General features: G+C 43.2%; 1 protein-coding gene across 2 annotated transcripts in view; it reads left to right on the plus strand.

Moving 5' to 3' along the window:
• WWC1 (WW and C2 domain containing 1) overlaps positions 1 to 26,922 on the plus strand; it is a 203,259-nt gene that overhangs the window by 153,060 nt on the left and 23,277 nt on the right. For both annotated transcript variants that reach the window (XM_006884327.1, XM_006884328.1), the window contains exons 12-17: positions 1,466 to 1,574; positions 2,015 to 2,098; positions 2,788 to 2,874; positions 5,042 to 5,234; positions 12,604 to 12,756; positions 15,500 to 15,591. In XM_006884327.1, coding sequence (XP_006884389.1) covers positions 1,466 to 1,574; positions 2,015 to 2,098; positions 2,788 to 2,874; positions 5,042 to 5,234; positions 12,604 to 12,756; positions 15,500 to 15,591 — 718 coding nt within the window. The remainder of the gene's footprint in view (positions 1 to 1,465; positions 1,575 to 2,014; positions 2,099 to 2,787; positions 2,875 to 5,041; positions 5,235 to 12,603; positions 12,757 to 15,499; positions 15,592 to 26,922) is intronic.

The following is a 26,922-nucleotide window of genomic DNA, read 5'->3' on the forward strand; positions in this document are numbered from 1 at the left end:
CTGACATACTTTGGACATGTTGCAAGGAGGGACAGGTCCTTGGAGAGGAACATCATGCTTGGGAGGGTGGAGGGACAGCACAGGAAGGGAAGGCCCCCTATGCGGTGGATTGATTCAGTGGCTGGGGTAATCTGGATGGTGTGTCGGAGACGGGGCTATTGGCACAGGACAGAGCAGAGTTTAGGGCTGTTGTACATAGGGTCGCTATGGGTCGCAAGCGACTCGACGGCACATAACAACAACAAACAATTATAAGGGAGCTCTGGTGGCCTCGTGGCAAGAAACTGCAGTGCAATCACGAAGGCGTGTGGTTTGAATCCACCAGATGCTCTGCTAGAGAAGGAAGGGCAATTTCCTCCTATGCCAGTTGGATCTGATTCAACGGTTCACAACAAGAAACAACAGCAACAAAAAACCCAAGTCTCTATTATAAGGGAGCACTGGTGGCCTACAGGCAAGAAGCTGCACTGCAATCACAAAGGCATGTGGTTCAAATCCATCAGATGTTCCGCTAGAGAAAGAGTGGTAATCTCCTTCTGTGCTAGTCAGATCCAATTCAACAGTACACAAGGCAAAAAAAGAGTCTCCATTAAAGAGAGAGTAAAGGAGGAGCTGAATTAGGAGTGGTACAGGATGAGCCGAGTGGGCAAGGAAGTGCTTTATATCTTTTCTCCCCTTGCCCCTCTGAAGGGCTCAGGCACTGTTATCGTGCTGTGGGATGGGTTGGGATGGATCTCGAGAGTGATGAACAGGACAGTAGGATACAGTTCCAATTGCCATTGCATTGACCCTAACTCGTAATACCACATATATCAGAGTAGAACTGAGCTCTGGAGAGTTTTCAGTGGCTGTTTTTCAGAAATAGACTGTCATCCCTTCTTCCAAGGCATCTCTGGGGCACACTTGAACCCTCTAGTCTGGTGGAGGATGTTAACTGTGCCATTTAGAGACTCCATATTATGTGCTGTTGATTTGCAGAGGCTCTAGATCATACAGAAGATTGTCTGCCTTTCTCTTGAATAGCAGCTGGTGGATTTGAACTGCCTGCCATTGGGTTGACAGCATAATTCTTTACCACTAGGCCACCAGAGCTCCCTTATAGTAAGAATTGTGGTAAGAAACTGTGTAGCGCTCTTGTGCTGCACCATTCTCTATATGAAGACTCCTCCTGGTAGGCCTGGAGGGTCCACATTATTATCTCCATTGTAAAGACAGACAGGTCAGTCTCCCAAAGTAATAAAGCAGTAAGTAGTAAACGTGAGAACCAAGTGATTTCATATGTAAAATCATACCTATCACTTCTGCCACCCCAAAGCAAAGAGAGACCTGGCTTTAGACTTGAAGGGTTTTGGAACTTTATAGGACTGTGCTGTATCAAAGAACAGATAAGCGGTGTGTTGCAAAGACACCATTGTGGCTTCTGAACCCTATTTTTCCATTTTTCCTTTTTCCTCTGCTTCCCCAGCTGTGAACATGGCCCCGCGGAGTGGTCTCAAAGTGGCCTGTGTCTCGGCTGCAGTGTCGGACGAGTCGGTAGCCGGGGACAGTGGTGTGTATGAGGCTTCAGTACAGAGGTGGGTCGTGGCTCCAGGTCCATGCAGGTGGGAACCTTGAATACACCCAGGTCACCTGTGGGATAGCCAGCATGTCAGCCCCACAAGTGTGGAGAGAGGGCCCCAGAGGGCATTCCTGAATCTCCTCTCCCTCCCCTCACAGCCCTGTTTAAGGCTCTGCAGAGGTGTAGAAGCCCAGCTCTTCCTAGGGGTGGAAGTGGCTCAATTAAAAGCCATTAAAAGGTCTATGGCATATTGAGCAGGCACTGGAGAAAGGGAAGCCCCTTTAATAGAGGGATTGTGAGAGGCTTAGGGGCAGGCAGGGCCCAGAGGGACACTGAGGAGATCCAAGCTTTAAGAATCCAACTACTCTTTCCCAGAGGGAACACTGGGTCTGCAGAATGGCCTGACCTGAGCCCCTGAAGGGAAGCCTGACGCCCCTCTCTTCCATTACCTTTCAGACTGGGAACTTCTGAAGTGGCTGCTTTCTTCGAAAGTGACGAATCTGAGGCAATGGGTGCAACCCGAGTTCAGATTGCTATGAAGTAAGAGATGGAGGAGGGAGGGTGAACAGAGGGAAGTGTTCTGGCCAATGTCCTCTTTTATGGTCCCCTTTTTACCAGCACTTGCCTTCACTGCTGTCCAGTGAGGGATGCAGCCAGCAGAGTTTGCTGGCAACTGTGGGGCTCTAACTAAAGGGGTACCAATTTCTTCCCATTTCTGAGCTTCCCATTCTGCTGATGAGAAAAATATGGTTTTAAAGAAATGGTAGCTTGCCTAAAGACACAGAGCAGGCCAGAACCATCACCTCATTCTTGTTCTGTCTATTCATTTCCGCTGTGGTGTATGCCTTCATCATCCTGTCCAGGTCTCAGCAGTCTGGACAAAACTTGTCCTCTAGGGAGGGGTCATGGTCCAGTTTTGATGACCAGGTCATTTCATTTTCTTTGTCTCTTGGTAGAGAATGATTTTGATGTTTGTTTTTTTTATGTTTGTTTTTTTTAATATGAATAACTGCCACGATTTAAACACCAGGGCACTGCACACAAATGTCTGACTTTCATTTAAAAATGCAGGAAAGTTACTCGCTGAGCATCAGCACCGGGGCCTGCGCTCTCTCCTCAGCACTGTCCCCAGAGCAGCCGATAGCCACGTCTTGTAATTATTAAAGAACAGAGAAAGCATGAGAGAGAAATGAGTTACTAATAGTGTTCCGTATGCTTGTTCATTTCAGGTATGATGAGAAGAATAAGCAATTTGCAATATTAATCATCCAGCTGAGTAACCTCTCCGCTCTGTTGCTGCAACAAGAGCAGAAAGTGTGAGTATGCTTCAGGCTGGCCTCTCTCACTCTGCCTGCCTTCCCAGGGGCGCATGCTCTCGCTTTGTCCTGTTCTAACAATGACCTGTTGTGGGGATTTAGTGCACATTACCGGGACTGCAGATGGCAAAGATTTCATTCTACTTAACATCAGTAGCAGTCAGCCTCCATGGAAGCAGAAGTCAAGACATTAGACAGCATAGTTCTATGAGCAGATCTGCTGCAAGAATCTTGAAGGTTTTAAAAGGCAAAGATGTGACCTTGATCACTAAGGTGTGTCACCCAAGTCTTTTCCATCATCTCACATACATGCAGAAGTTGAGAGAAAAAGAACTGATGTGTTTAAACTATGGTGTTGATAAAAAAGATGGAAAATACTGTGAACTACTGAAGAACAAACACATCTGTCTTAGAAGAAACAGAATGTTCCTTAGAAATGAGGATGATGAGACTTTGACTCCCTTGCTTTGACACACTGTTAGGAAACATCAATTACTGAAAAAGACCTGACATTAGGTAAAGGAGGGAGTGAGAAAAATGAGGGAAGACCCCAATAAGATGATTTGCCACAGTAGCCTTGATGATGGACTCAGACATACTAAGGTGACAGAGGAGGGCAGAAGTGGGCAGAGCTTCTGTTGCACACAAGGTTGCTGCGATTTAGATCCAGTGCACAGCGACCTCCACCTGGCGCAGCACCACCATGTAAAATGTCAGTGTTGCTAATAATGCACAGACATGCAAACGATAAAGAGAAACATCCTGGACATTATTATTTCCTTCATAAATATGTCCTAAGACTCTATAGTGGGCCAGGACTGAGAACAAGGTGGTGAGTAAAGTCTTTGTGGCCTCAGGGCTTCAAGCCTCATGAAGAACAGTTGACGGTGTGGAAAACAATGTATATAAACTTTGTAAGTAAACCAGTATAAAATAAAAAATTTTATATAAATAGAATGGTTGAGGCCCCTTTTAACTCCGAGAGGTTGCTTTCAAAAGTCAGTTCTATATGCTATGCTTTCTCTTACCCAGAGGTTGATAGTCTAATTTTGTGTTTTATTGCACTCATCTGTATGCCTGCAGCATTTCCTCCTCCATCTTGTCCTGATATTTGTACAAAGGTTGTCTGTGGGAAGATGTCTAGAAGGAAAATTAAACCATAAGGTTTGAGGTTAACAGCGGGAGGTTCCATGTCTGTAACCTGCACCCAGCCACCAGCTGGGGATGTGACAGAGAGAAAGAAGACAGGAACACAGGCAAAGCAGAAGGAAGACAAGATTGCCCCCTTGGGTTGTTTTCAGTGCCAGAATGAACAACTTCCTCTGTGTCTCAGGGGAGGGAACTCTGGTGACCTACTGGGTGAGGAGTAGGACTTCCAACTCAAAGGCAAGTGGTTTGAATTCACTACTAGTTTCTCCTGGGAAGAAAGATGCACATTCTCCTCCCATGTGATTTAGAGCCTCTAAAAATCCACTAGATTGTCAGCTAAGAGTTGGTTCTAAGTCAACAGCACGTAACAGCAACAGTAGCATAGCTCAGTGGTACAAGGGTATCTGTGGATGGTGTTGAGAAATGAGATGTTTGGGGCAGATACTTCTGTAAATTTCTTACATTTAACTGGTTCCCCTCTTCAGCAGCTTCAGCGTTTGCTTCTCACCAGTAGTGTACGAGGAGCCTGTATCCTTCAATAAACACTGAGTTTCTGATGTTAATAAGCAAACTCAGCAATCTTTCTCAACACTTGAGTTTACATACCACTGATATCACCCGCTACTTACTTTAAGATCTAAGCTTTAGGGACCCTTAGCAGATCCTTCCTTGGGACCCTTCCAATCTCCCTCACAAATATTTTCTGTAACTTGAGAAATTCTATGAACTCTCATCCACTGTAGTTTTCTTAGAGATTTTTTAGCAGCTCTTTAGCCCAACTAGTGCACCAAGGGAACTCTCGTGGCCTAGTGGCAAGGAGCTGCACTGCATTCTTGCTTGCAAATGGTTCATATCCACCAACCGCTCCACAGGAGAGGGATGGGCAGTCTCCTCCCATGTAATCAAATGCCTCTGAAAACCTCCTGGAGGGTCAGCTATGGGTCGGTTCCGACGCGACACTCCACAGTAACCGTGATCCAGATTGCATCAAGCTCTTCCATTTCCTCTCTCCTTCTAGGAACATACGTGTTGCTATCCTTCCCTGCTCTGAAAGCACAACCTGCCTGTTCCGGACAAGGCCTCTGGATGCCTCGGACACCCTCGTGTTCAATGAGGTGTTCTGGGTGTCTGTGTCCTATCCAGCCCTTCACCAGAAGACCTTAAGAGTTGATGTCTGTACTACTGACAGGAGCCACCTGGAGGACTGCCTGGTGAGGACCATGTCTGCTAGCAGCCTGTCTGTTCATCTGTCTGCTCGTCCTTCTGGGAATTGGTTTACCCTGAGCTTCACTGAGCCCTGTGAGGGGGACACAAGTACCTGTTAGGGTCACCTTAGGTTCTGGCAGGAGATTTAAACCAATAAACAGTATTCTCAGGCTAATTGGAGTGATGAAGGAGAATGCCTTTCATGGGAGTGAGAATATTTTAGACCTGAAAGTGCTGTTTGAACTCCTGCTTCAGGAAACCACAGCTTTCCATATAACATTAGAGACTGGGCAAGCACGAGATTATGGGAACATACACAGAGGCAGTTCAGATCCCACTTTGACCTCTTCCTATACAACTGAATGGCTGAATAAAGTATTCAACATCCCCAATCCTGAGTTTTCTTAACCATAAAATAGGAATGATAACGCCTACTAATAACTTGGCAATGAGACTCACTAGAAGAGCTGCTACAAAGATTAAGTGAAATAGTCCATGTAAAAGCCCCACTTTGGTGCCTGACACATAGGAGGCTCTCATGGAATGGGCCATTACTAGTCTTTTCCACAGAACACAACTGTGCCAGTTCTGTCCTCTTCATCCTGCTGGCAGGAGCCCTGAGAACAGTCGTGTCCTGGAAAAGCCACGTCTGTAGGGTCATACAGACCTGAGTGTATTGTCTTGCTCTACTGCGTACTCTAGGTCTCGTCTTGAGCATGTGTCCCCGGTTTCTCATCTGTAAAATGGGAATATGAGCTAACTCAGGCTTGTAATAATATACAAATGAGTTCCAAGAAGAGAAAGGCTTTGTAAGCCTGGAATTATTTAGTTGTCAATGAGGAATATTTTAACCATGGGCACAGAGGAGCCAGCACAGTGTTCCCTGGCAGCCTGTAGGGTTCAGTCAGCGGCCAGGTAGGGATGGCAACTGGAAGGGCTTGGCAGGCATGGTCGACACTGAATGACAGAGCAAAATGCTTTTCTAAGCCCAGCTCCTCTTATGAAGTGTTTCCTCAGCCCTGGGTATTCCTAAATGAGAAGAGAATCAATCCTATTTTCTTCTCCTAATTGGATGCCTTTTATTCCTCCTTCCTAATTGAAGTCTGGCCATTGCTGGTTGCCATGGCAGCAGCCAAAGCGCTCATGGTGTTGCAGCTTGTCTCCATCTGTGGCCAATGGGAAACCTACTTTTCTGTATCCTGTGGGGACGCAGAGTGTCAGACTGTCATCTTTCGGTGCCCGGAGGAGGAGAGGAAGGAAGACGGGAGGAGAAAGAGCTTGTCTGATCTTACACAGACTCTGTCCTGCATTGCTGGAGTAGTAGAATCTGAGTCTCTTTTAAACCATTTCATCCACCATGCAGTAATATTACCAGTATTGAGAGTTTTTACATTTCTAATGCTGGGTTAAAAACTTCACATGCATTGTTTTGATACTTATAATAAGAAGTATGATTATTTCTCCTATTTTACAGATCAAAAATCAGGATTCAGAAAAGTTAAGTAATGTGCCGAGGTCTTCTGGTCATATGTGGAGAAGCCTGGATTTGAACCCAGATGCCAGCTTTCTTATGGGTTACCATTGTATTATACACTTTGTTGAGGTTACTGCTAGCATCTCTGATGTCCTCAAGCACGGATAATACTCTCCCTTCCCTAGTATTACAGACAGCATTTCTTCCCAGTGCTTCAGCACATGACAAGGGTCACAGGGCTGCCCGTGGGCCTCGGTGTTCACCACATGAGTGCGTAGCTCAGCACAGCTCAGGTTCCGCTAGAGCTGCCCCCTTACCAGACCCTACATATATATACTATAACAGATTCCTCTCATGCACCCTCACTCCTTATCTCTATCAAACTTCCCTGGCAGCATCTCAAACATGCAGAGTAAACTATCCTTCTCCTCTCCACCTTTGTAATTGGAGAAAATCATATTCATCCATGCTGTAGGCTCTCATTTTAAAATGATCACTATCCTCCAATGAGCCTTTAATCTCCTTTCCTAGACCATTTACTCTCCTGCTCACCGAGATGACTAATTCATCTCTTCTCCTCTCTAGTGAAAACTTCGGTAATTCTTCCCACCATCCTTCCTCTCCACAGATAACCTCGTTTCTTCTCTCTGTGAGGCATTAGAGGAATCTGGAGAAAGCTCCACCATTTTTCCAGGTTTCAAGAATGGACCTTCCCTACTTCTTTTTAAAACTAAGAATATCACTTCAACAGTTAATGGATTTTCTGTTTCCTATCTTTAGTTTTCTTCCTCTTGCTGGATCCAGCCTATCTATATATCAAAACTAGGGGTGGGGGGGAACCCATTATCAAGTCAGCCCCAACCTCTGGAAACTTTGTGTGAATCGAACTATGATTCATGGGGCTATGAATGCTGAGGTTTTGGAAGTATATTGCAGGCCTTTCTTCCGAGGCTTCTCTGAGGAAAAGTAAGCCCCAACCTTTTGATTAGTATGCTAGCATGTAAACAATTTGCACTACCCAGAGAGACTCCATCAGTGTACCAATATGCTCTTATTTCTCGCATGATGAAAAATTTAAAAAAAAAAATATTATTTTTACCTTCTTTTGCTAAATTGGGGTGGGTTTTTTTTTTCCTTTATAACAAAACTTGAAAAAGTGTTCACCCCTTTCTTTTCTTTAATCCCCTTCCAACTGGGCATTCACTTTTCTTTTCTTCTTATTTTTTTAAAATTTTATTTATTTATTTATTTAATGTGTGTACCATCAAATTGGATCTGACTGGTACAGGAGGCGATTGTTCCTCCTTCTTCAGCAGAGGTGGATTTGAACCGTGCACCTCTGGGATTGCAGTGCAATTTCCTGCCACTAGGCCACCAGAGCTCGCCATTGGGCATTCACTTTATCACTCTGCTCTTGAAGGTGACCATTAAGGTCATCTGTGGCCTCTTAGTTGCTAAATGCAGTGACCGATTCTCCATCATCACCTTCGGAACCCATCAAAGATGTCGAGCTCCTTCTTCTTGTTTGGCATTTGGTCTCACTTTGTCTTGGCTTCTTGAACATTTTGCTCTCCCAGCTTTCTCCTCACATCCTGACTTCTTTGTTTTTATCTCCTTTGCATAGTCTCTCTCGTTTGCATTGCGTCAAAGTGCCCCAGGCCTCAGTCCTTGGTCCTCTTCCCTTATATTTCCACTCACTCTCTTGGTGGTCTCTTCCCATCTCCTGGCTTCAAACATCATACCCGTGTCTATTTCATGTCTGAACCTCTCTGCGTAGCTGTCACTCCTATGTCCAACTACCTGTTCATCATCTTCTCCTAAATGTCTGACAGCCTTCCAAAATGAACACATCCACAAGAACACCCTAAGTTTTCCTCCTGTGTTTTCACCATCTCAACTGATAGAAAACTTGGCCTTCCATTCCTCATGCCAGAGTCCCTGAAATCATCAATAACCCCTCTCTTTCTCCCATTCACATCCAATCCTAACAGCTCTTAGCTTTTTCTGCAAAAGACTTTAGCCATTTCTCACCAGTTCCACTGATTTGATCTTAGGCACTGACTGTCCTCACAGACCTGGACTATTCTATTAATCTCCTAATTGATCTCCCTGGTTCTGCCCTTTCCTCCTGCCATCTCTCTTCAGCACAACCACCAAAGTGATGCAATGAAAGCACAAGTAATTGCCTGCCACTCCTCTGCTTAAAACTTTATGATGGCTTTGTCTCATCTAGCCTCAACACCTGGGTCTTTTGACTGGCCTCCAGGGCGCAGTAGGATCTGGCCCTTTTTCCTAGCTCTTGGATTTCATCACCAGTTTCCTTGCATTTCTTAAATACACTAACATGCACATGCGCGCTCAGCACTTGCTGCCCCTCTGACTTGCATTCTCTTCACCCTGATAACAATGACCAAGACTCCCTCTCTTGCCTTATTCTGGGATTTACCCAAATGTATAATTTTCAGTGAGGTCATCTTTATCCAATTTAAAATGGCACTCCTCTCCCCTCATTCTCTGCTCTCTCCTTTCCTGGTATTGTCTTTCTTTCTAGCATTTGTCATCACCTAACATGACACTGTATCTCATAGATTGAGGAAATAAGTTCTTGGTGGGTTTTTTTTTCCTTCCCACCTTTTATCATCTCTGAACTCAAACTTTATACTAGATAATAGGTAATTCTTTTTCTTTCTTAATGAGGCATAAAATAGTAGTACACTTTATAATCAATGTCATTTTACATTGGATGAAACAAAATTTTGTTTGCTCACTGATTTATCTGCTTTCCCTAGACTTGAATGAGAGCTAATGGGAGCAGGGGCTTTGATATCCCTTAACCTTGCTGTATCCCCAACATCTAGGACAGCGCCACACAGACACATCCACAGAGTGCATGCAGTCTGCCTTCAAGTTATGGGCTGCCATAGCATTGGCTCATGGACTCATGACGACCCTATTGGTATCAGGGTAGAACTGTGCTCTGTAGAGTTTTCAGGGGCTGATTTTTTTTGGAATTAGGTCACTAGACCCAGTTGCACCACCCAGAGATCCATCTCAGTAGACAATAGTCATAACACTTGAGCCAGCTCAGAATCGATAGTGTGTGTTATTGGAATGAATTATAATCTAGTGGAGTATCACTCCTCAAAGCTGTGGTCATGCTTACTTTTCTTTGCACTTTAAAACATAGCCTATTGTATGGCTGTCCTAGCTCAGGTATTTGCCTCCCTCCTGATCAAGGAAATTGTGGGCTCCCTGGGGGTAGAATCATGTCTTAAATATTTCATTAGCTCTAGTGTCTGTGAAGAGCTCAGGGAATAATTATGGAATGCATAGATTAATAATATACATATATTTACATATATTTGCATGTATTCTAGCCACCTAAGATGTGCTAGGCACTTTATGCCTGACTTGACTGTATATAGTTGACACCACAGCCCACAGGTAGGAGGTGTTTTCCTCATTTGGGGAAAGTTGGTGCTAAACAAGCACCAGCATGATTACTGCCTCCACCTACTCACGTCTGTTCTCCCAGAAATTACCGTTAGGGTCCAGATGTGGTTTCATGCTCCTGTACAGCCTGGTAGAAGGAGAGGTTGCAAGAAATGATCCTTGGTGGACTGAAGTGTCTCTCCTTGTTCCAGAGACTGCACTGAGCCATTGCATGGGTATTAGCTCATTTTGCAAACTGGATTTTTTTTGCATTTCTACCAATTTTTGGTACAGCCACCTGCTCAGGGCTTTTGAAAAGAGGATATGTTGTTTTGGCTGGATGCCGTTAAAACCAATTCCATCTCAAAACACCATAAATGACAGAGTAGAACTGCCTCATCTCTTAATTTTGGTACAAAAAGTAGTATTTTGTATAATCTATTTAACACTATAAACACCACTGCCATAGATCCAACACGTAACACTGCACACCACCCAGGCTCCTTGTTCTAGGCCATGCTTTCCCTCAGATAGCCTGGAGATCTTTTCCATATTAGGACACGGAGATAGCTTATATTTTACACTTATTGTTGTTACGATGGCCTCACATATGGCAGAATGAAACACCGCCTAAACTCAAGATTGCCAGCTTATTCAGGACCATTTCCCCCAGGCCCTCTCCAGCACCTCAGATTGTGTCCTCTACTTCCACTGTGTTCTAGTTTATTGAGTCACTTTTTTTTATTTTTATATTGGTTTTTATGCAAAGTTCATATGCCTTGTGTTTCATTCCCATACATTGTGTTGTACACATTCCTTCATTAAAATTGTTTCATGCAACCATTTCCATACCTGTTTTATGAAATTAATCACCATTGATCTATGCAGTCATCTCTTTTTTTTTAACCCTTCAGTTGTTTAAAACCTTTTGTTACATTGAGGGCCAGGGGCCGATTGAGTAATCTTGATGTGGGTCATCTTGTACTTGAGCAGATCTATTTGTGCAGTCAAGTTCTCCTTGCAATCAAGTTACAAGTACTAGGCCCTTCATTGGGTTTTTGAGAGCCTGTAAATCACATGGGGTGATACTGCACTCTGGCAGAAGTGCTGGTGGATTCAAATCACCAGACAGGCACTGCCTTTGGTTAACAGTGCAATTCCCTGCAGAGAACTCCACCAGAACACCTTACCTGTGCAATAACCACCACGACCACCGCATTACCATCAAGTCAGAACCATCTCACAGCTGATCTTCCAGGAGGTTTTAAGGCACTTAACTTGCTTAGGCGGAGAATGCCCATCTTTCTCCCGTGTTGTAGCTGGTAGATTCAGATTGTCTGTCTTTGGGTTAGCAGCGCAGTTCCTTAAATACTAGGCCATGGGATTGATGGTACATGGAGGAAAATGCATCCATAATTCTGCTTGGTATTGCCACATTTCTTCAGAGGTTCCTGAATTTCGCATCCTCACTAACAAGGTGAGGGAGTGCTTATGCATCTGGTCACACCGACAACAACAAAGGGTGATGTCAAAATTTTGGATTTTTTTTCAAATTTTTTATTTTATTTTATTAATTTTAATGAACATTTACAGAGATTTTGGATTTCCATTCATTCATTGTTGCACTTTTCTCCCTGCCCACCCCTCCCCCCCAGTTCGCTTTTCTCTTTGAAAAGTAAAAGAAAAATTCCTGCATTCCCCTGCCTCCCCACCACACCCCTCCCCTGCCCCAACTACACTCCACTATGCAACCTTCATTCTGGGCTCTTGTGATAACCATAATACCCTAAAAACTGGATAAATTATGTATACTGCATTGAAACAGACGAGGGAAAGAACAGATTTTTTTTTTCAAATTTGCTAAGAGAAAAGTTCATTGGTATAATCTTTAATTTCTCTGATTATGGATAAGATTGAGCAGTTTCCATCTCACTTGTAATGAATTGCTTTTTTTAAATATCTTACTCCCTTGAAAGACTTTGAGCTCCAAGAAGGCAGGACCTTGTAGAGACAGTCATTTGTCCTCAGTCCCTAATAATGAACCTGGTTCTCAGTGTGATTAGCACAGGATAAGTACTGATTAAAGATGTGATGAGTAAGCCAGTGAATGAATCCGTGAGTGAGTGGTTAGCAGCTAAATTTTTTTTCTTCCGATCCTCTATCTCACATTTTTTTACTAGTTGCTTTTGAGTGGATTCCAATTCGTGACAAGTTTCTGCATGTTGATGTAGAGTTGTGTTCCATAAAATTTTCAATGACCAATTTTTCAAAAGTAGATCACCAGGCCTGAGGCATATGGATAGGTGGGCTTGAACTGCCAACCCTTCAGTTATTAGCTAGACATGTTAACTGCTTATACTACTCAAGCACTTCCGTTTCAACTAGAGTGATGTTTTCTCCACAAGCCAAATCCCCCAGCATTCCTTATCTTCTTCGGCTGATATTCTTCCTTTTCCCATCCTCAACAGGGGGGCGCTCAGATCAGCCTCGCTGAGGTCTGCCGCTCTGGGGAGCAGTCAATTCGCTGGTACAACCTCCTGAGTTACAAATACTTGAAGAAACAAACTAGAGAGCCCAAACCAGCAGGAGCCACTGGGCCCTCGCCAGGACCTGAAAGCACGGTGAGCTCAGACCCAGATCTGCTCCATCCTCCCACACGCGCAGCCCCGGGATGCAGGACGGGAGAACTTCTCAGGACTGAGGCACCAGAGATAGAGATAGAGAGATGGAAAAGTAGAGGCTAGTCGAAGGGCAAGGAAGAGGGGGACAGGGAAGGACTAGGCTCTTCTAATGAGTAGGGAGCTCCCCATTTATTTACACTTTATTTCTTTTATTCTTTGCTTTATGGCATTAGGCTTTTCCTACCAAAACTTGCCTGGCGAAGATATTAATTCAGGATTTTTAAAAATTAAATAAAGGGGTCGAGGGTGGGACGATCCCGTGTGAAAACAATATATTCAAATTTTGTAAATAAATCAGAATAAAGTTTTTAAAAATGAAATAAAGAAGTAGTGAGAAGCCTATAAAAGATGGAAAATTACTCTTTATTGAGTCCCTAATATGTTCAAGATGTATTGTTACTGTGGTTTTTAGCACCATCAGGTTGCCTGCTCAACTCAGGGCGACTTCACATAACAAAAAACGCTGCCAGTCTCACGCCGTCCCTGTGGTTGGTTTAGGATCGTCTGTGGCCCATGAGGTCTTAATGAGCTCATTTTTCAGGAGTGGCAAGTCTGTCTTATAACTCTGTCTTCATCTGGAAGCTCAGCTATACCTGTACAGCATCAGAGCAACAAACAGCCTCTATTGATGGGGTGGTGGCCACTTAACAGGGGCACTGACTAGGAATCAAACCCAGGCCTTCCACATGGAAAGGAAGGGTTCTTCTACTGAGCCACCACTGCCTCCTGCAAAATACTCATTCTAGTCATTGTCGTCAAGTGGGTTCTGACTCATGTCCTGTAGGACAGAGTAGAACTGCCCCATAAGGTTTCCAAGGTTATAATCTATATGGAAGCAGACTGCCACCATCTTTCTCCCATGAAGCAGCTGGTGAGCAACCAGGTTGGTGGCAATTTTTTGGTTGCCAGTCAGCTACTTAATCCCAGTGCGACTAGGACTACTATGAGATATATTGTTGTGGTGGTGGTGTACTGTCAAGTCAGAACCCACCCATAGCTGACCCTCCAGTGGCCTTTCAGAGGTGGTTAATCACACGGGAGGAGATTGTCCATCCTTCGCCCATGGAGCAGCTGGTGGATTTGAACCACTTGCATTCAGTATGCAGTACAGGTTCTTACCACTAGACCACAGAGCTCCCTACAAGATACATAGGGGAACCCTATATAGGAAATAACAGAAAGTAGAGGGAAGGACAAGGCATTAGAGTAAAAAAATTAGTTGGATGATAGGGGTCACTCAGGTCACCTCTCTGAGCCTCTATTTTTATGTCTTATTATGAAGGTAGAGTCATCGTCAGGAAAATTGGGGGGAAAAATACATGTCAGTGCATGATAAACATTAACTGTTTTTAATCTCACATTTGCCTATTCATTGTTAATCTTCTATATGGTTAAACAGTACCTTGTTTTCATTTAAGTGGAATACTTAATTACCTATTCAAATCTCCTTAAACTCTTGTCTGTCTTTGGAAAGCCTATATCTGCAAGTTAAGTAGCCTGGCTAGCTGTCAGCTCAGTAGTGAGGTCACTTGCACTGTTGTGTACAGTATGAAAGCGTCTTATAATATGAGTATCAACTCAGATACTCATATGGTATATATGATTATATGCTATATAAGCTACTCATGATGAGTATCATGATGAGTACTCATTACCATTGAATAGACTCATAGGTGGGGCCTTCAGTGAGAGTAGCTGGTGGATTTGAACAGCCTACCTTTGGGTTGGCAGAGCAACTCCTTATTTCCTCGGCCACCAGGACTCCCTGACAGCATGTGGAAGTCTTCATACTTGGTTCTTAGCCATATCAGAAAGCCAAATAGAATGCATTTGAAATTCAGTTTGTCTTTCAATACTCTGTAATACTTCTGTCAGTACTTGGTTACTTTGGACTGTTACTGCCCAGAATTTCACTGGAGAAGATAGGCTAAGTCATATATAGGTTAGGAAGGACAGACCATAAATCACCAAAAACTCGCATATACCAGGTCTTCAGTCAATTTCAGTTCTCTCTTCCCTTCTCAAAAAGCAAACTTCAAGGATTATTCAAAATTTGGTCCATACTAACAAGAGTATTTGCAAGCGAACCATGTACTCAGAAAATTGCAGGGTCTTGTTTTGCTCTATTAGCTGTTGTCTACTGAATGCCAGTAACTGAGTGCTTTTGTATATCTTTTCAATCAACTTTCAACATTTTGTAGTCGTTTTTAGAGGAAACTGAGTCTCAAAGATTATGGAACTTCTCCAAGTCACAGACCTTATTACTTAAGTCTCTTTCAGTATAGGTGGTCTTCCTCCAGGAAGTCTTCTGGAACACACCCACCATGGGGCTTTGCCATGTACTTCTGTTCCTGTATGTCTAACACTTAACCTCTCATGGCCCTTATCATGTTTTGTTATATTCGTGTGTTGTGGTCCATGAGTAGCCTATGATCTCCCTATATCCAAAATCCTATAATTCTGTCAACTTAACTACTATACTAATCTTTGCTGTCTACCAAAACTCCTCTAAGTCTATATATGCAGAGGTTAGTTTCTGAAGATCTACCAACTATAGTCTTTTAAGTTTTGCCCTGATTTCATAGGATGAGTCATAGCTCTAAGAGGCTCTGATTTCAGCTTGCTAGGACAGAGTTCATGGCACAACAGACAAGCCCATTAGCATTTTTTTTTGTCTTTGCAGGATGCTGTGTCTGCTCTGTTGGAACAGACAGCAGTGGAGCTGGAAAAAAGGCAGGAAGAAAGAAGCAGCACACGGACCCTGGAAGACACCTGGTAAGTGAGGCTTCCCTTGAGCTTGAAGAACTGTCCTGGTTTGGACCAATGATGAGAGATCCTCAAGGACCAATCAAGAGGATTCCACTGGGAAAACTGAGGACCTCCTGAGATGGGCAACAAGACGGGATAGTCTTGTTACATTGATTCTCAACATCCTTTCTCAGTTTGTCATTGTTGTAGGGCAGAAAATGGGAAATGGGGGCACGGGGCCATCAGCGTCTCTCTATAAGGGCCAGAAGGAGTGAGAATAGCACAGCCCCTCACCACCCCAGAGCAGAAAGCAGATAGAGTCCGGAGGCCCCATGCCTCTACAACCACAGCCGGAGCAAGAAGTGCATTTCTTCACAGTTGTGATAACAAGAAAGGGGTTTATTAGAGAAGCTGAAGAGTGGAGGAGGCAAAGAATATCACCCAGTGCAAATGCAGGTTTTAGCCCAGCAGTTCCAAGGCACAATTCCTCAATTAGTCCAAGCTCTTGTTTCAGTTCAGCAGTCAAAGCCAAATCATCCAGCAGTGGGCTTAAGCTAATGACTAAAAAAAGCCAACTTTTAGGCTAACACCACAGTCTTATTAGTGTTTCAGTTCTCTATCACCCATGCCCTTTCACCTCATGTGATAGTTCATATTAATATTTGCCTTGATGTTCTATTTATTTTACTTTTTTTAAAAAAGCTTAGAAACATGTTATCACTATAAGTTGATGTTAAGTATAATTTGCCATAAATTAAAGTTGTCTTCTTATGGAACTAATTATATTTGATGGGTCAGAATAGAGTCTAGAAATAGGAGACTTAAATAAGATAGATATGTGTTTATTATTTTAAAAGGGGGAGAAGAAGGAGGCAATTTAAGCTTCATTTGGTGGCTCTGTAGTGTTCTTATCTCTGTTAATTATCTTCTTCTTACTCCATGACTTCCATCATTGAGGCTGCCTTATAGCCCAGGGTGGCTGCTGGCTCACCAGTCATGAGGTCTGTCATGCATCCAAGAAATGCTCCTGAATGTTCCACCTCCCCAGCACCTTATTCCTCATTGGCTCATTCTGAGGTTTTATAGAAAATCAGTTAGGATTCTATTAGTCATAAAGAAATTAGCAATGGATATGAGTTTCACAGTAAGTCAAATCTGCCTTGTAAGATAATTGGAAAATTAAATAAATGAAAATGACAATATTGTTAAAATCTAATTAATGATATTGCTTGTTCGAGCTCGAAGCCATGAGATCATCTTTCCTGTTTATCAAAGGGTACTACTAGTACTTGGATCATGATAAATATACCCCACTGCCAGAGTCACACTTTCTCCTTGATGGAATCTGAAGATCTAGAAGAGAATTGAAAAAGGGAGAGCTTTATTAGTATTTGTGTCTCTGCTGTTTAATTCCCTATGTTGTGTTGTTGTTATGTGCCATCGAGTCACCCGGGACCCTTAGCAACCCTATGTACAGCAGCTCTGAAGCCTGCCCTGTTCTGAGCCAGTCTTACTGAATCTGACACACCAACCCTCATTGCCGCTCCAGTTACTGTATCAATCCATCTCATCAGGGGTCTTCCTCTCCTGCACTGTCCCTCCACCCTTCCAAGCATGATGTCTTTCTCCAAGGACCATTGTCTCCTGGCCATGTGCCCAAAGTATGTGAGATGGAGCTTCAAAATCTTAGTCTCTAAGGATAAACTTATTTTCACCCTCTCCAAAATAGAACTATTTGTTTTCTTGGTGGTCCATGGTCAAGACTCTCTTCCAGCACCAGAACGCAAAGGCATCAATTCTTCTTACATCCTTAATCATCATTGTCCAGCTCTCTGACGCATAGTAAGAAATTGCAAAGACCATGGCCTGGATCAGGCACACCTTAGATCGTATTAACACTCAGTTCAGGAAACACTGACTTAGAATGAAGTTCAAATCCTGATTTCATCATACTTTTCTAGGTCAGTTTTAAGTTTAAATCCTGATTTCATCCTACATTTTTAGGTCAATTATTTTTAAACTTTTTGTTGAAGTATAACATGTATTCAGAAAAGTCCACCTAAGTATAAAACTCTCAGTGGATAGAGATGAGGCTACCTCTATAACCAATATACAGAACAAACATCAGAGCATTTTCCACAAACTCACACCAATTGTGCTTTTACACCTCGAGGAAAATCTATGCCCTGACGTCCCACAATGAGCAAGTCATTCTAACCTTCTCTGAGCCTCAGTTGGAAAAGGAAGAAATAATAACTGATTTACAAGATCATTAAGGAGTTCTAGTGGTATAGTGTGCTTTCCACCACCATGGGAGAAAGATGGGCAGTTTTCTGCAAAGGAAATCTGATGGTCAGAATCAACTTGACAACGGTAGAGGTTTATTTTGTGTAAGGTCATTGGCAGAGGAATGGAGGGAACCGACATTTTTTAAAGCAGACAAAGGAGCCCACACGATGAGCTCAGCAGTGAACTCAGAGTGAGCTCAGAGTGTGTCAGGGATGATGAGGATGGCACAGGATAGGGCAGGGCTCAGGTCATTGTTCATAGCATTGCTGTGTAATGTATTTGACTCACAACACCTACCAATAACAAGAAGGAGCCATGATTGTACAGTGGATTAAGCATTGAGATGCTAACTAAAAAGTCCAAGGTTCAAATCTACTTGTTTAACCATGAAAGAAGGAAGCTGTAGTGGTAAGAAGCTGCACTGTAATCCTGAAGGCACGCCAGCTGCTCTGAAGAGAAAGATAGGCAGTCTCCTCCCGTGCAGTAACTGCCTCTGGAAACCTGCCAGAGGGTCAGCTATGGGTCGGTTCCAACTCTCCGGTACACAACAACAACCATGAAAGAAAGAGGAGGCTAGCCAACTTCGAGCTTTGGAAATCCCAGGTGGTAGTTCTTCTCTGTCCCATAGTCTGTGAGTTGTAATAAACTCGATGGCAAGGGTGGTCAGGTAAGGAAGATTAGAACGAACACCAGCGGTACTGTGCTTAAAGCACTTGTATTGACAATCACAAGGCCAACAGTTCAAATCCACTCGTCACGCTGAGGGAGAAAGTTATAGCAGTCTGCTTTGTAAGCATTTATGGTCTTGTAAACTCTATGAGGCACTTCTTTTCTGACTTACTGGGTCACAAAGCCAGAATCTACTTTAGTCAGTGACTTTCGAGGGAAGACTAGTGTCCCTGGGTGATGCGATAGGTTAGCACACTCAGCTAGTAACTGTTGGCAGCTTGAATCCATCCAGAGGCACCTTGGAAGAAAGTTCCAATGGTCGGCCTCCAAAATACCAGCCACTGAAACCCTGTGGAGCTCAGTCCATCCTGATCCCAGTGGGTCACCACAAGTCAGAATCCACTTGATGACAACTGGCTTGGTTTTGGTTGGGTTTGAGGTTTTTATGGTTGCTTTTTTGTTTTGTTTTTTGTTTAATTCAGGTAAGTACAGAGCACATAGCGGATCCTCAATAAATGATTGGTTGCTGTTGTTGTTGTTGTTATATACCATCGAATCAAAGCTCACTCATAGCTCACCCTCCAGCAGGTTTTCAGAGGTGGTAAAATAATCCAGCAGGAGATTATCTGTCTTTCTTCCATAAAGCAGCGGGTGGATTTGAACCTTGTGTCTTTGGGATGGCAGCACAACTTCTTACCACTGAGCCACCAGAACTCCCTCAATTAATGGTAGAATGTATTATTTGGAAAAAATTAAAGCCACATTGCTATCTGGAAAGGGAAAGGGGTAAACCCACCCCATGTAGGAGGAAATAGCCACAGTCTTGCTGTATGAGAGGAAGTGAAGGTTTGGCTCAGGTGGGTGTGTTTGGAAATAAGGCAGACGTGAATGCCAGGTCTATCTCAGTCACTTTATCATGGAATCCAAGGTCTGGGTATGACCTGAACATAAGTATGTTTTAAAAGCTCCGAGGTCTGAACCTCTAGTTTCTCCTCTGTGAAAAGGATTGAAAAATGACTAGCCACTATATCTTGAGGTTTTTTTGTGGATTCAGTATGTTCATGATGAACACTTAAGGTTGTTTTTTTTTGTTTGGGTTTTTTTTTATCATTATTATTAATAGTGTGTGTGTGTGTGTGTGTGTGTGTGTGTGTGTGTGTGTGTACACCGTCAAATCAGATCTGACTGGTACAGGAGGAGATTGTCCCTCCTTCTCCAGCAGATCATCTGGTGGATTTGAACAACATACCTCTGGAATTGCAGTGCAGCTTCTTGCCAGTAGGCTACCAGAGCTCCCTAACACTTAAGTTTTTTATACAGAGTGGAATGCTCAATAACCACTGTATTATCCCAAAGAGATCTGGTGGTGCTACGTTTAAGCACTCAGCAGTTAACATGAAAGTTGATAATTCAAACACACCCGGGGTCCTGAGAGAGAAAAGAACTGTTGAGCTATTTTGGAAGAGATTACAGCAAAGGAAAACATGTGGGGCTGTTCTTCTCAGTAATTTTGGGTCAAAATAGGTTCAGTTGGACCTAAGACAACATCATAATGCCTCAAATTTAGGTATTTAGTTTCAAAAGTTCTTCTCCCATATCTTTAACTCTAGGTTTTAACGAACATTTTCTGTCAAGGACTAGATGGCAAATAATTTCTGCTTTACTACATCATACAAACTAGTCACAGCCATCAAGACACCGTCCCAATTTAAAAGCAGCCACAATTTACAGATGAATGGCTGCATTCCAGTGAAACCTCACGTATGGCCCCGGGGCCTTGAATTTCATATCTTGAAATACTGTTCTCCTTTTTTACTTTCTTTAGGTTCTTTCAAACCTATGACTAGATTTTAGGCTGTTCTAAAACAGGTATCTGGATGACTGGATTTGGCCTAAGGGCCGTAGCGTGGTTTACTTCCCTCATTATGATGAGGAGTTTTATGTGTTTGTTTTAGGGTCCTTTCTAAACTGCCTTTTCCCTGACTCAGTCCCTCAATCTCTTTTTATCCTTCTCAGCCTCTCCTTTGCCTCCTCTCTCTCTCCCTTTTCTCTGCCTCTGTTTCTTGCTCACATCTCTGATTCTTCCTTTCTCTCTCTCACATTCCTCCTCCCTTTCTGACTTTCTATTTTTCTCTGCTGTCTTCTCCCTCATCCTCCACTCACCTCTCTTCCTCCCTCTTCCCTGCCCCTCGCCTGCTTTCTCTCTTCCTCTCTCATCTCCCTGGCTCTCTGCTGTGCTCAGCTGTGTTGAGATTCACACAAGGGAAGGTCTGGTGCCGGAAATAGGCCCAGGACCTGTGTCCCAAAACCCTGGCACTAGATCAGTGGTTTCCACTAAATTCCAAGCTTGTGTTGAGACTTTTCACGCTGTCTCCTAGCAACTGCCTTCTGTTCTCTCTCCCTTTGTGGCCCCCTCTCTCTCCTCCCCTTGCCATTCAATCTTCCCCAGACACTGACTTCCAAAGAGGATGAGGATACTAGAGCTGCTGTGCTGGGATAAATCCATCTGCAGTTCCCTCCCCTAGACTGGAGGCTCTTTTGGTCCTAGAATGTTAACTAGCCTTGTGCTGCCTGCTCCTCACTGGGCTGGCATCATGTGTGGAACTCTCCAGAAGACCTGTTACACTTCTCTCCCTCAGCACCCAAGGCCCCATGTGCTCATTTGGTCTCTTCCTTGATTTTTTTTTTTTAGATTTATTTAATGCATGTAATCAGAAGACTGTTTTTTTGTTGTTGTTTTTGGTTTTGTGGTTTGGTTGGGGTTTTTTTTCTTAAGCTCTGTGAGCAAAACAAAGCTCTAAGCATGTTAGAAAATACAGAAGACTGTTACCACAAGGCTAGAGTGAAAAACCCTTATATTTGCTTCCTTGAACACTTGTATATATGTTTGTCTAACACAGGCATTGAGAGGAGGACTCTCTGGGAAGGGAGTTGTTGTGAATAAATAATAAAGAGTTGTGCTGCCAGTCCAGAGGCTTGAGATTCAAATCCACCAGCTGCTAGATGGGCAGTCTACTCCATCTAGATTTACTGCCTCTGAAAAGATGCTGGAGGGTCAGCTCTGAGTCGGTTCTCACCCAGTGATATGTAACAACAACTATTTAGAGGGTCAGAGAAAGAGAAGAAGACCCTCCACAGATCAGCCGACCCTGACTGTAACAGTAGGCTTGGCTGTACTGGGAATGGCACAGCTTGGGCAGGGTTCAGATTTGTTGTTCATGCGGTCACTATGAGACCTAGTCTATTCAGTGGCACCAACAACAACCAGAAACTGAACTTTGTTTAATAGACATTGCAGACAAGTTCTCAAATAAGATTACACTAATAAATTCTACACCAGCAAGAGTTGAGAGTACCCCTTACTCTAACAGGCTGCCTTGGAATCCACTCTGATTCACTGCAAAATTACATGTCAGAGTAACATTGGTCAATGGGGCTTTTGGTTTTGAGTATTTGGTAATGTTTTAGGTGAAAATTTATGTAGCAAATTAGTTTTCTAATTAATAATTCATTCATACACAAATTATTCCATGACATTGACTGTTGTTAGGTGTTATCAAGTCACGTGCAACTCATAGCGACCCTGTGTACAACAGCTCTTAACCCTGCTCTCTGTTGAGCCAATTTTGTTGTCTCCGACATACCTACCTCCATTACCCCAGTCACTGAGTCAATCCATCTCATCTGGGTTCTTCCTCTCTTGCACTGCCCTCCGCCCTCCCAAGCAAGATGCCCCTCTCCAAGGACTGGTCACTTCTAGCCACATGCCCAAAGTATGTGAGATATAGCTTCAGAATCTTGCCTCCAAGTGTGTCTGCAGTCCCCCCTTTTCCTTCCTTGGTTCCCATTTCTAGCCATCTGGTTTTTCTGTTCCTTCCTGCCTACTCATCTCTTGCTTGGGCAAATCCTTTTTAGTCACATTATAGAAACACATTCTGCCTGGGTGTTACTGTTTATTTCATAGCCCCTACCTACTCATAGGCTAAACAGTAGCTTCTGAGAGTCTCAGAGTAGAAGGTTTGTCTTGGGCTAATAGTCTCAGGGGTTTCTCTGGTCGCTTTCAGACCACTAAGTCTGGTTTTTGTTCATTTGGGGGATGGGGCAGTGAAGTTTAAATGTGCATTTTGCCCTTTATTGGGACCCATTTTAATGGAGACTTTCTATTTTGGGCCTATCCGAAGAGTCAATAATGTTAGATTTGCATCATCTACTTTTACTGGTCTCAATTTAGAGGAGGTTGTAGTTCATAGGGACCATCTGTGCTCGGGACTAACCAACAGGATTTTGCAGTCAAATGTGCTACCACTGAGCTATACCCCTACCAACAAGATTTTAGATGGCTAATTTCTCACGTGCTTGCTGAAACTGAGGTGGCCCTGAAGCGCTTGCTGCAGAGGGTCAAGGACTGTAGCCTCCAATGTGGATTGAGGCTCAATGTCAAGAAGACAAAGATTCTCACCACTGGACCAATTGGTAGCATCAGGATGGATGGTGAAGAGATTAAGATTGTTCACAGCTTCAGTTTGCTTGGCTCCACAGTCAACACTCTTGGCACCAGTAGCCAGGAAATTAAAAGGCGTATTGCCATGGGAAAGTCTGCTGTTAGGGACCTCTCCAAAGTACTGAAGAGCAATGGTGTCACTCTGGAGACTAAGGTGCGTTTGATACAGGCCATGGTCTTTGGCATCACTTGTTATGCATCAGAGAGCTGGACAGTGACCAAGGAGGATAGAAGGAGAATTGATGCCTTTGAGCTGTGGTGCTGGAGAACCGTATTGAGGGTACCATGGACTGCCAGGAAAACAAACAGATTCATCCTGGAAAGGGTTAAACTGGGTGGCTCCTTGGAGGCAAGGATTCTGAGGCTCCATCTAACATACTTTGGAGATGTTGTAAGGAGAGACCGGTCCTTGGAGAAGGACATCATGCTTGGTAGGGTGGAGGGACAGTGCAGGAGTGGAAGGCCCTCTAACAGGTGGATTGATTCAGTGACTGGGATAATCGGGATGGGAGTGCCAGAGACAGTGCGATTGGCACAGGACAGAGCGGAGTTTAGGGCTGTTGTACATAGGGTCGCTATGAGTCGCAGGCGACTCGACGGCACATAACAACAACAACAACAGTATATCTGCTTGCTCTATTTCCTACAGTTTGTTTTGTGGTTTTTGGGGGGATTTTTGTGGAGATTTTTTTCACCAGTGGGTGAAAAAGATTATTTAAATATGTCTTCACCTTTAACAATTGAAATTCAGTGTGGGGTTTTTTTTCCTCTCTCCCCTTTCCTGAACAAATTTACAGTCAAAGAGAATTAACTCCCTAGGTGTTGAGTACTTAGTGGAACTGAGCAAACCTGGATTGAGTTGGGTTTTTCGTGATAAAAAAAAACCCCACAAAAAACAAACAACTAGGCAGATAAGCTTTGTGATCTTCTGTTTTTTCCTCAGTACCATGGAAAGAAGCTCCTTGAGCACAGTCGTAAGGCCTCAGCAGGGCACCTGGACCATTTAAAAAAAAATACACCTCATTGCCATCAGGTGTAAATCAACTGATAGCTGATGAGCCAGTGAATTTCTGAGGCTGTAATTGCATGGGAAGGGATGGCCCCTGTTTCTCTTGAGGAGCAGATGGTGGAATTGAGCTAGTGGAGAGATGCAGCCTTTGAGTTAGCAGCACAGCTTCCCATGGACTACGCCACCAGAGCCATACGAAGCCCTCGATACATGCTGGTTCAGCAGTCATCTTCATGGGCTTGCCCTCTGAGCAGTCACATTTACTTGTGGATAAAGAACCCTGGTGGCACAGCATGTTAAGTGCTGGGCTATTAACTGGAAGAGCAGTGATTCAAACCTGGAAGACAGTGAGGCAGGCTCCTCCTGTCAGGGCCTGGCTAACCTGCAAAGCAGGATCAGCAATGCGTTGTAAAAACAGCAGGACCACTCATCTTGGCTTGACCATCTATTCTACAGTAAACAACTCCAGGAAGCAGTATGCTAATGAATAAGGAGGGACCAAAGGCCTCAGAATTCTAGGAATGCTATACCTTCTTATTTTCCAATAGATATCATAGGATATCCTGGAAGATGTCTTTGTTTTGTGTTGAGGTCTGGGAATGTTTGATCTACCAGTCAACATCTGGGACAGATAAGAAATAATGCAATTACCTCTGCAGGCAAGTTCCTAAGACATATATATATACCCTTGCCAGAATATTAAACTTGCTATTTGTCATCAGCAATTAGCCTCTCCGCATCTTCATTCAACTTGGTGCCTCCTTTTGGCGCAATTCTCCAGATTTACCGGGGCTGGATCCCCGATATCCTCCCATTAAGGTTTATAGCCTTAGAAACCCAGTTGAAGGCTGTCATGAGTTGGACTCAAGTAGAAGACCACGCACTTGATGGTTTGGGTTTATTAGTAGATAGTGCAGTTTTGGGGAAGGATTCCATTCCAAGCAGTTTGTTCGATGGTACATGAGAGGCTTTAAAAACAGTGTCAGGGTAAGAGGTCCAAGAGCTATTTTCCCAATTAGACAAATCCTAATGGAACCATGTTTGTCTAGTCACATGAGCCAGCATTGACTAGATAACTAAGTTCTCTGCATTTGGTACAACTCTTTATGTCTAATGTGGTAACACCACTTCATGCTGTTCAGAAGCTTAATAGTTATGAATATTGTTGAGTTATAAACATGGGACTAGAGTTAAATTGTTGTTGTTTGTCCCATCAAGTCCTGGCTGACTCATCACTGACGGTTTAGCAGGTTTTTAGAGACTAAAAGTCTCGTGGGAGGAGATTGTACATCCTTCTCCCGTGGAGCAGCTGGTAAATCCAAACCACATGCCTCTGGGTTTACAGAGCAACTCCTTACCCAATAGGCTACCAGAGCTCTAGAGTTAAATTACTTCTTAACAAAGCAGTTGCCATCAAGCTCATGCCATTGACCCCATGTAAGTCAGAGTAGAACAGGCACTCCAGAAGGTTTTCAGTGGCTGCTGTTTGCAGAAGTGGATCCCCAGGGCTTTATTTTTAATTGCTTCTGGATGGATTTGAATTTGCAACCTTTCAAAGAGTAAGTAGCCATGTTCAATCATTGTACTACCCAAGAACTCCACAGATAACAAACATAGTTCCCTGGCCACATCAATACTTCTAACTTTCAAGTTTAGGGGAAAGGATAACTATAAAAGGTTATTCCCACAAGTCAAGTCTCTCTAACAGGCTTCTCCTCCATATTTGCTTTTTTATTATTATTATTTTTCATTTATATTTTAACAAAAGTCTACAGAAAATTTAGATTTCCATTCATTTATTGTTCATTGCACATTTTCCTCCCTACTCCACCGCTAGTTGGCTTTTCTCTTTAAAAAGAATTTTCTCATTGTTGCACAGTTTTCTCCCTTCCCCACCCCCCAGTCCACTTTGCTATGTACCTCTTATTCTGGACTGTTGTCATGCAAATAATACCTAATCATATATTTCTTTTAGATAGTTCTTTCTTCATCTATTTAAATGCAGTGTTCATTATTTATTCCCTCTTTTCTTAGTTTCCACAAACCCCCATATCAGTTCTAACAGTGGCATTATGCAGTATTTGTCCTTTTGTGACTGAGATATTTCACTCAGCATATTGTTCTCCAGGGTCATCCATTTTGTATAATATTTCATGAATTACTTGCTTTTCAAAGCAGCATAGTATTCCATTGTGTGAATATACCACAGTTTCTCTGCCTGTTCATTTGTTGATAGGCACCTGGGTTGCTTCCATCTCTTTGCTATTGTGCACATGCAGCAGTAAACATGGTGTTCATCTATCTGTTTTAGTGGCAGTTCTGGTTTCTTTAGGGTATATTCCCAGTAGTGGAATTGCTGGGTCAAATGGTATTTCTATTTTCAACTTTTTGAGAAAGTGCCATACAGCCTTCCATAGTGGTTACACCATTTTACACTCCTACCAACAGTGAATAAGGGTTCCAATTTCTCCCCAACTTACCCAGCATTTGTTGTTTGCTGCTCTGTTGATTTCTGCTATTCTTTCTGGGGAGATATGATATCTCAGAGTTGTTTTAATTTGCATCTCTCTTAGAGCTAGAGATTTTTAATATTTCTTCATGTGTTTTTCTTTTGCCATCTGAATGTCTTCTTTGGTGAAATGTCTGTTTATATCCTGTGCCTATTTTTCAATTGGGTTGTTTACCTTTATCTTGTTGAGGTGCTGGAGTATTCTATAAATTCTAGATAATAAGTCCCTTATCAGACATGTCATTACTAAATATTTTTCCCAGTCTATGGCTTTCCTTTTTACCCTGTTGGGAAAGGTTTTGGATGTGCATAGAAATTTGATTCATAGGGGAGCTCTGGTGGCCTAGTGGTAAGGAGCTGCAACTACAATCCCAGAGGCGC

The sequence above is a fragment of the Elephantulus edwardii genome, unplaced genomic scaffold, assembly GCF_000299155.1.
Source record: "Elephantulus edwardii isolate Elephantulus edwardi_28Jun2011 unplaced genomic scaffold, EleEdw1.0 scaffold00033, whole genome shotgun sequence".
In the NCBI taxonomy this organism is placed as follows: domain Eukaryota; kingdom Metazoa; phylum Chordata; class Mammalia; order Macroscelidea; family Macroscelididae; genus Elephantulus; species Elephantulus edwardii.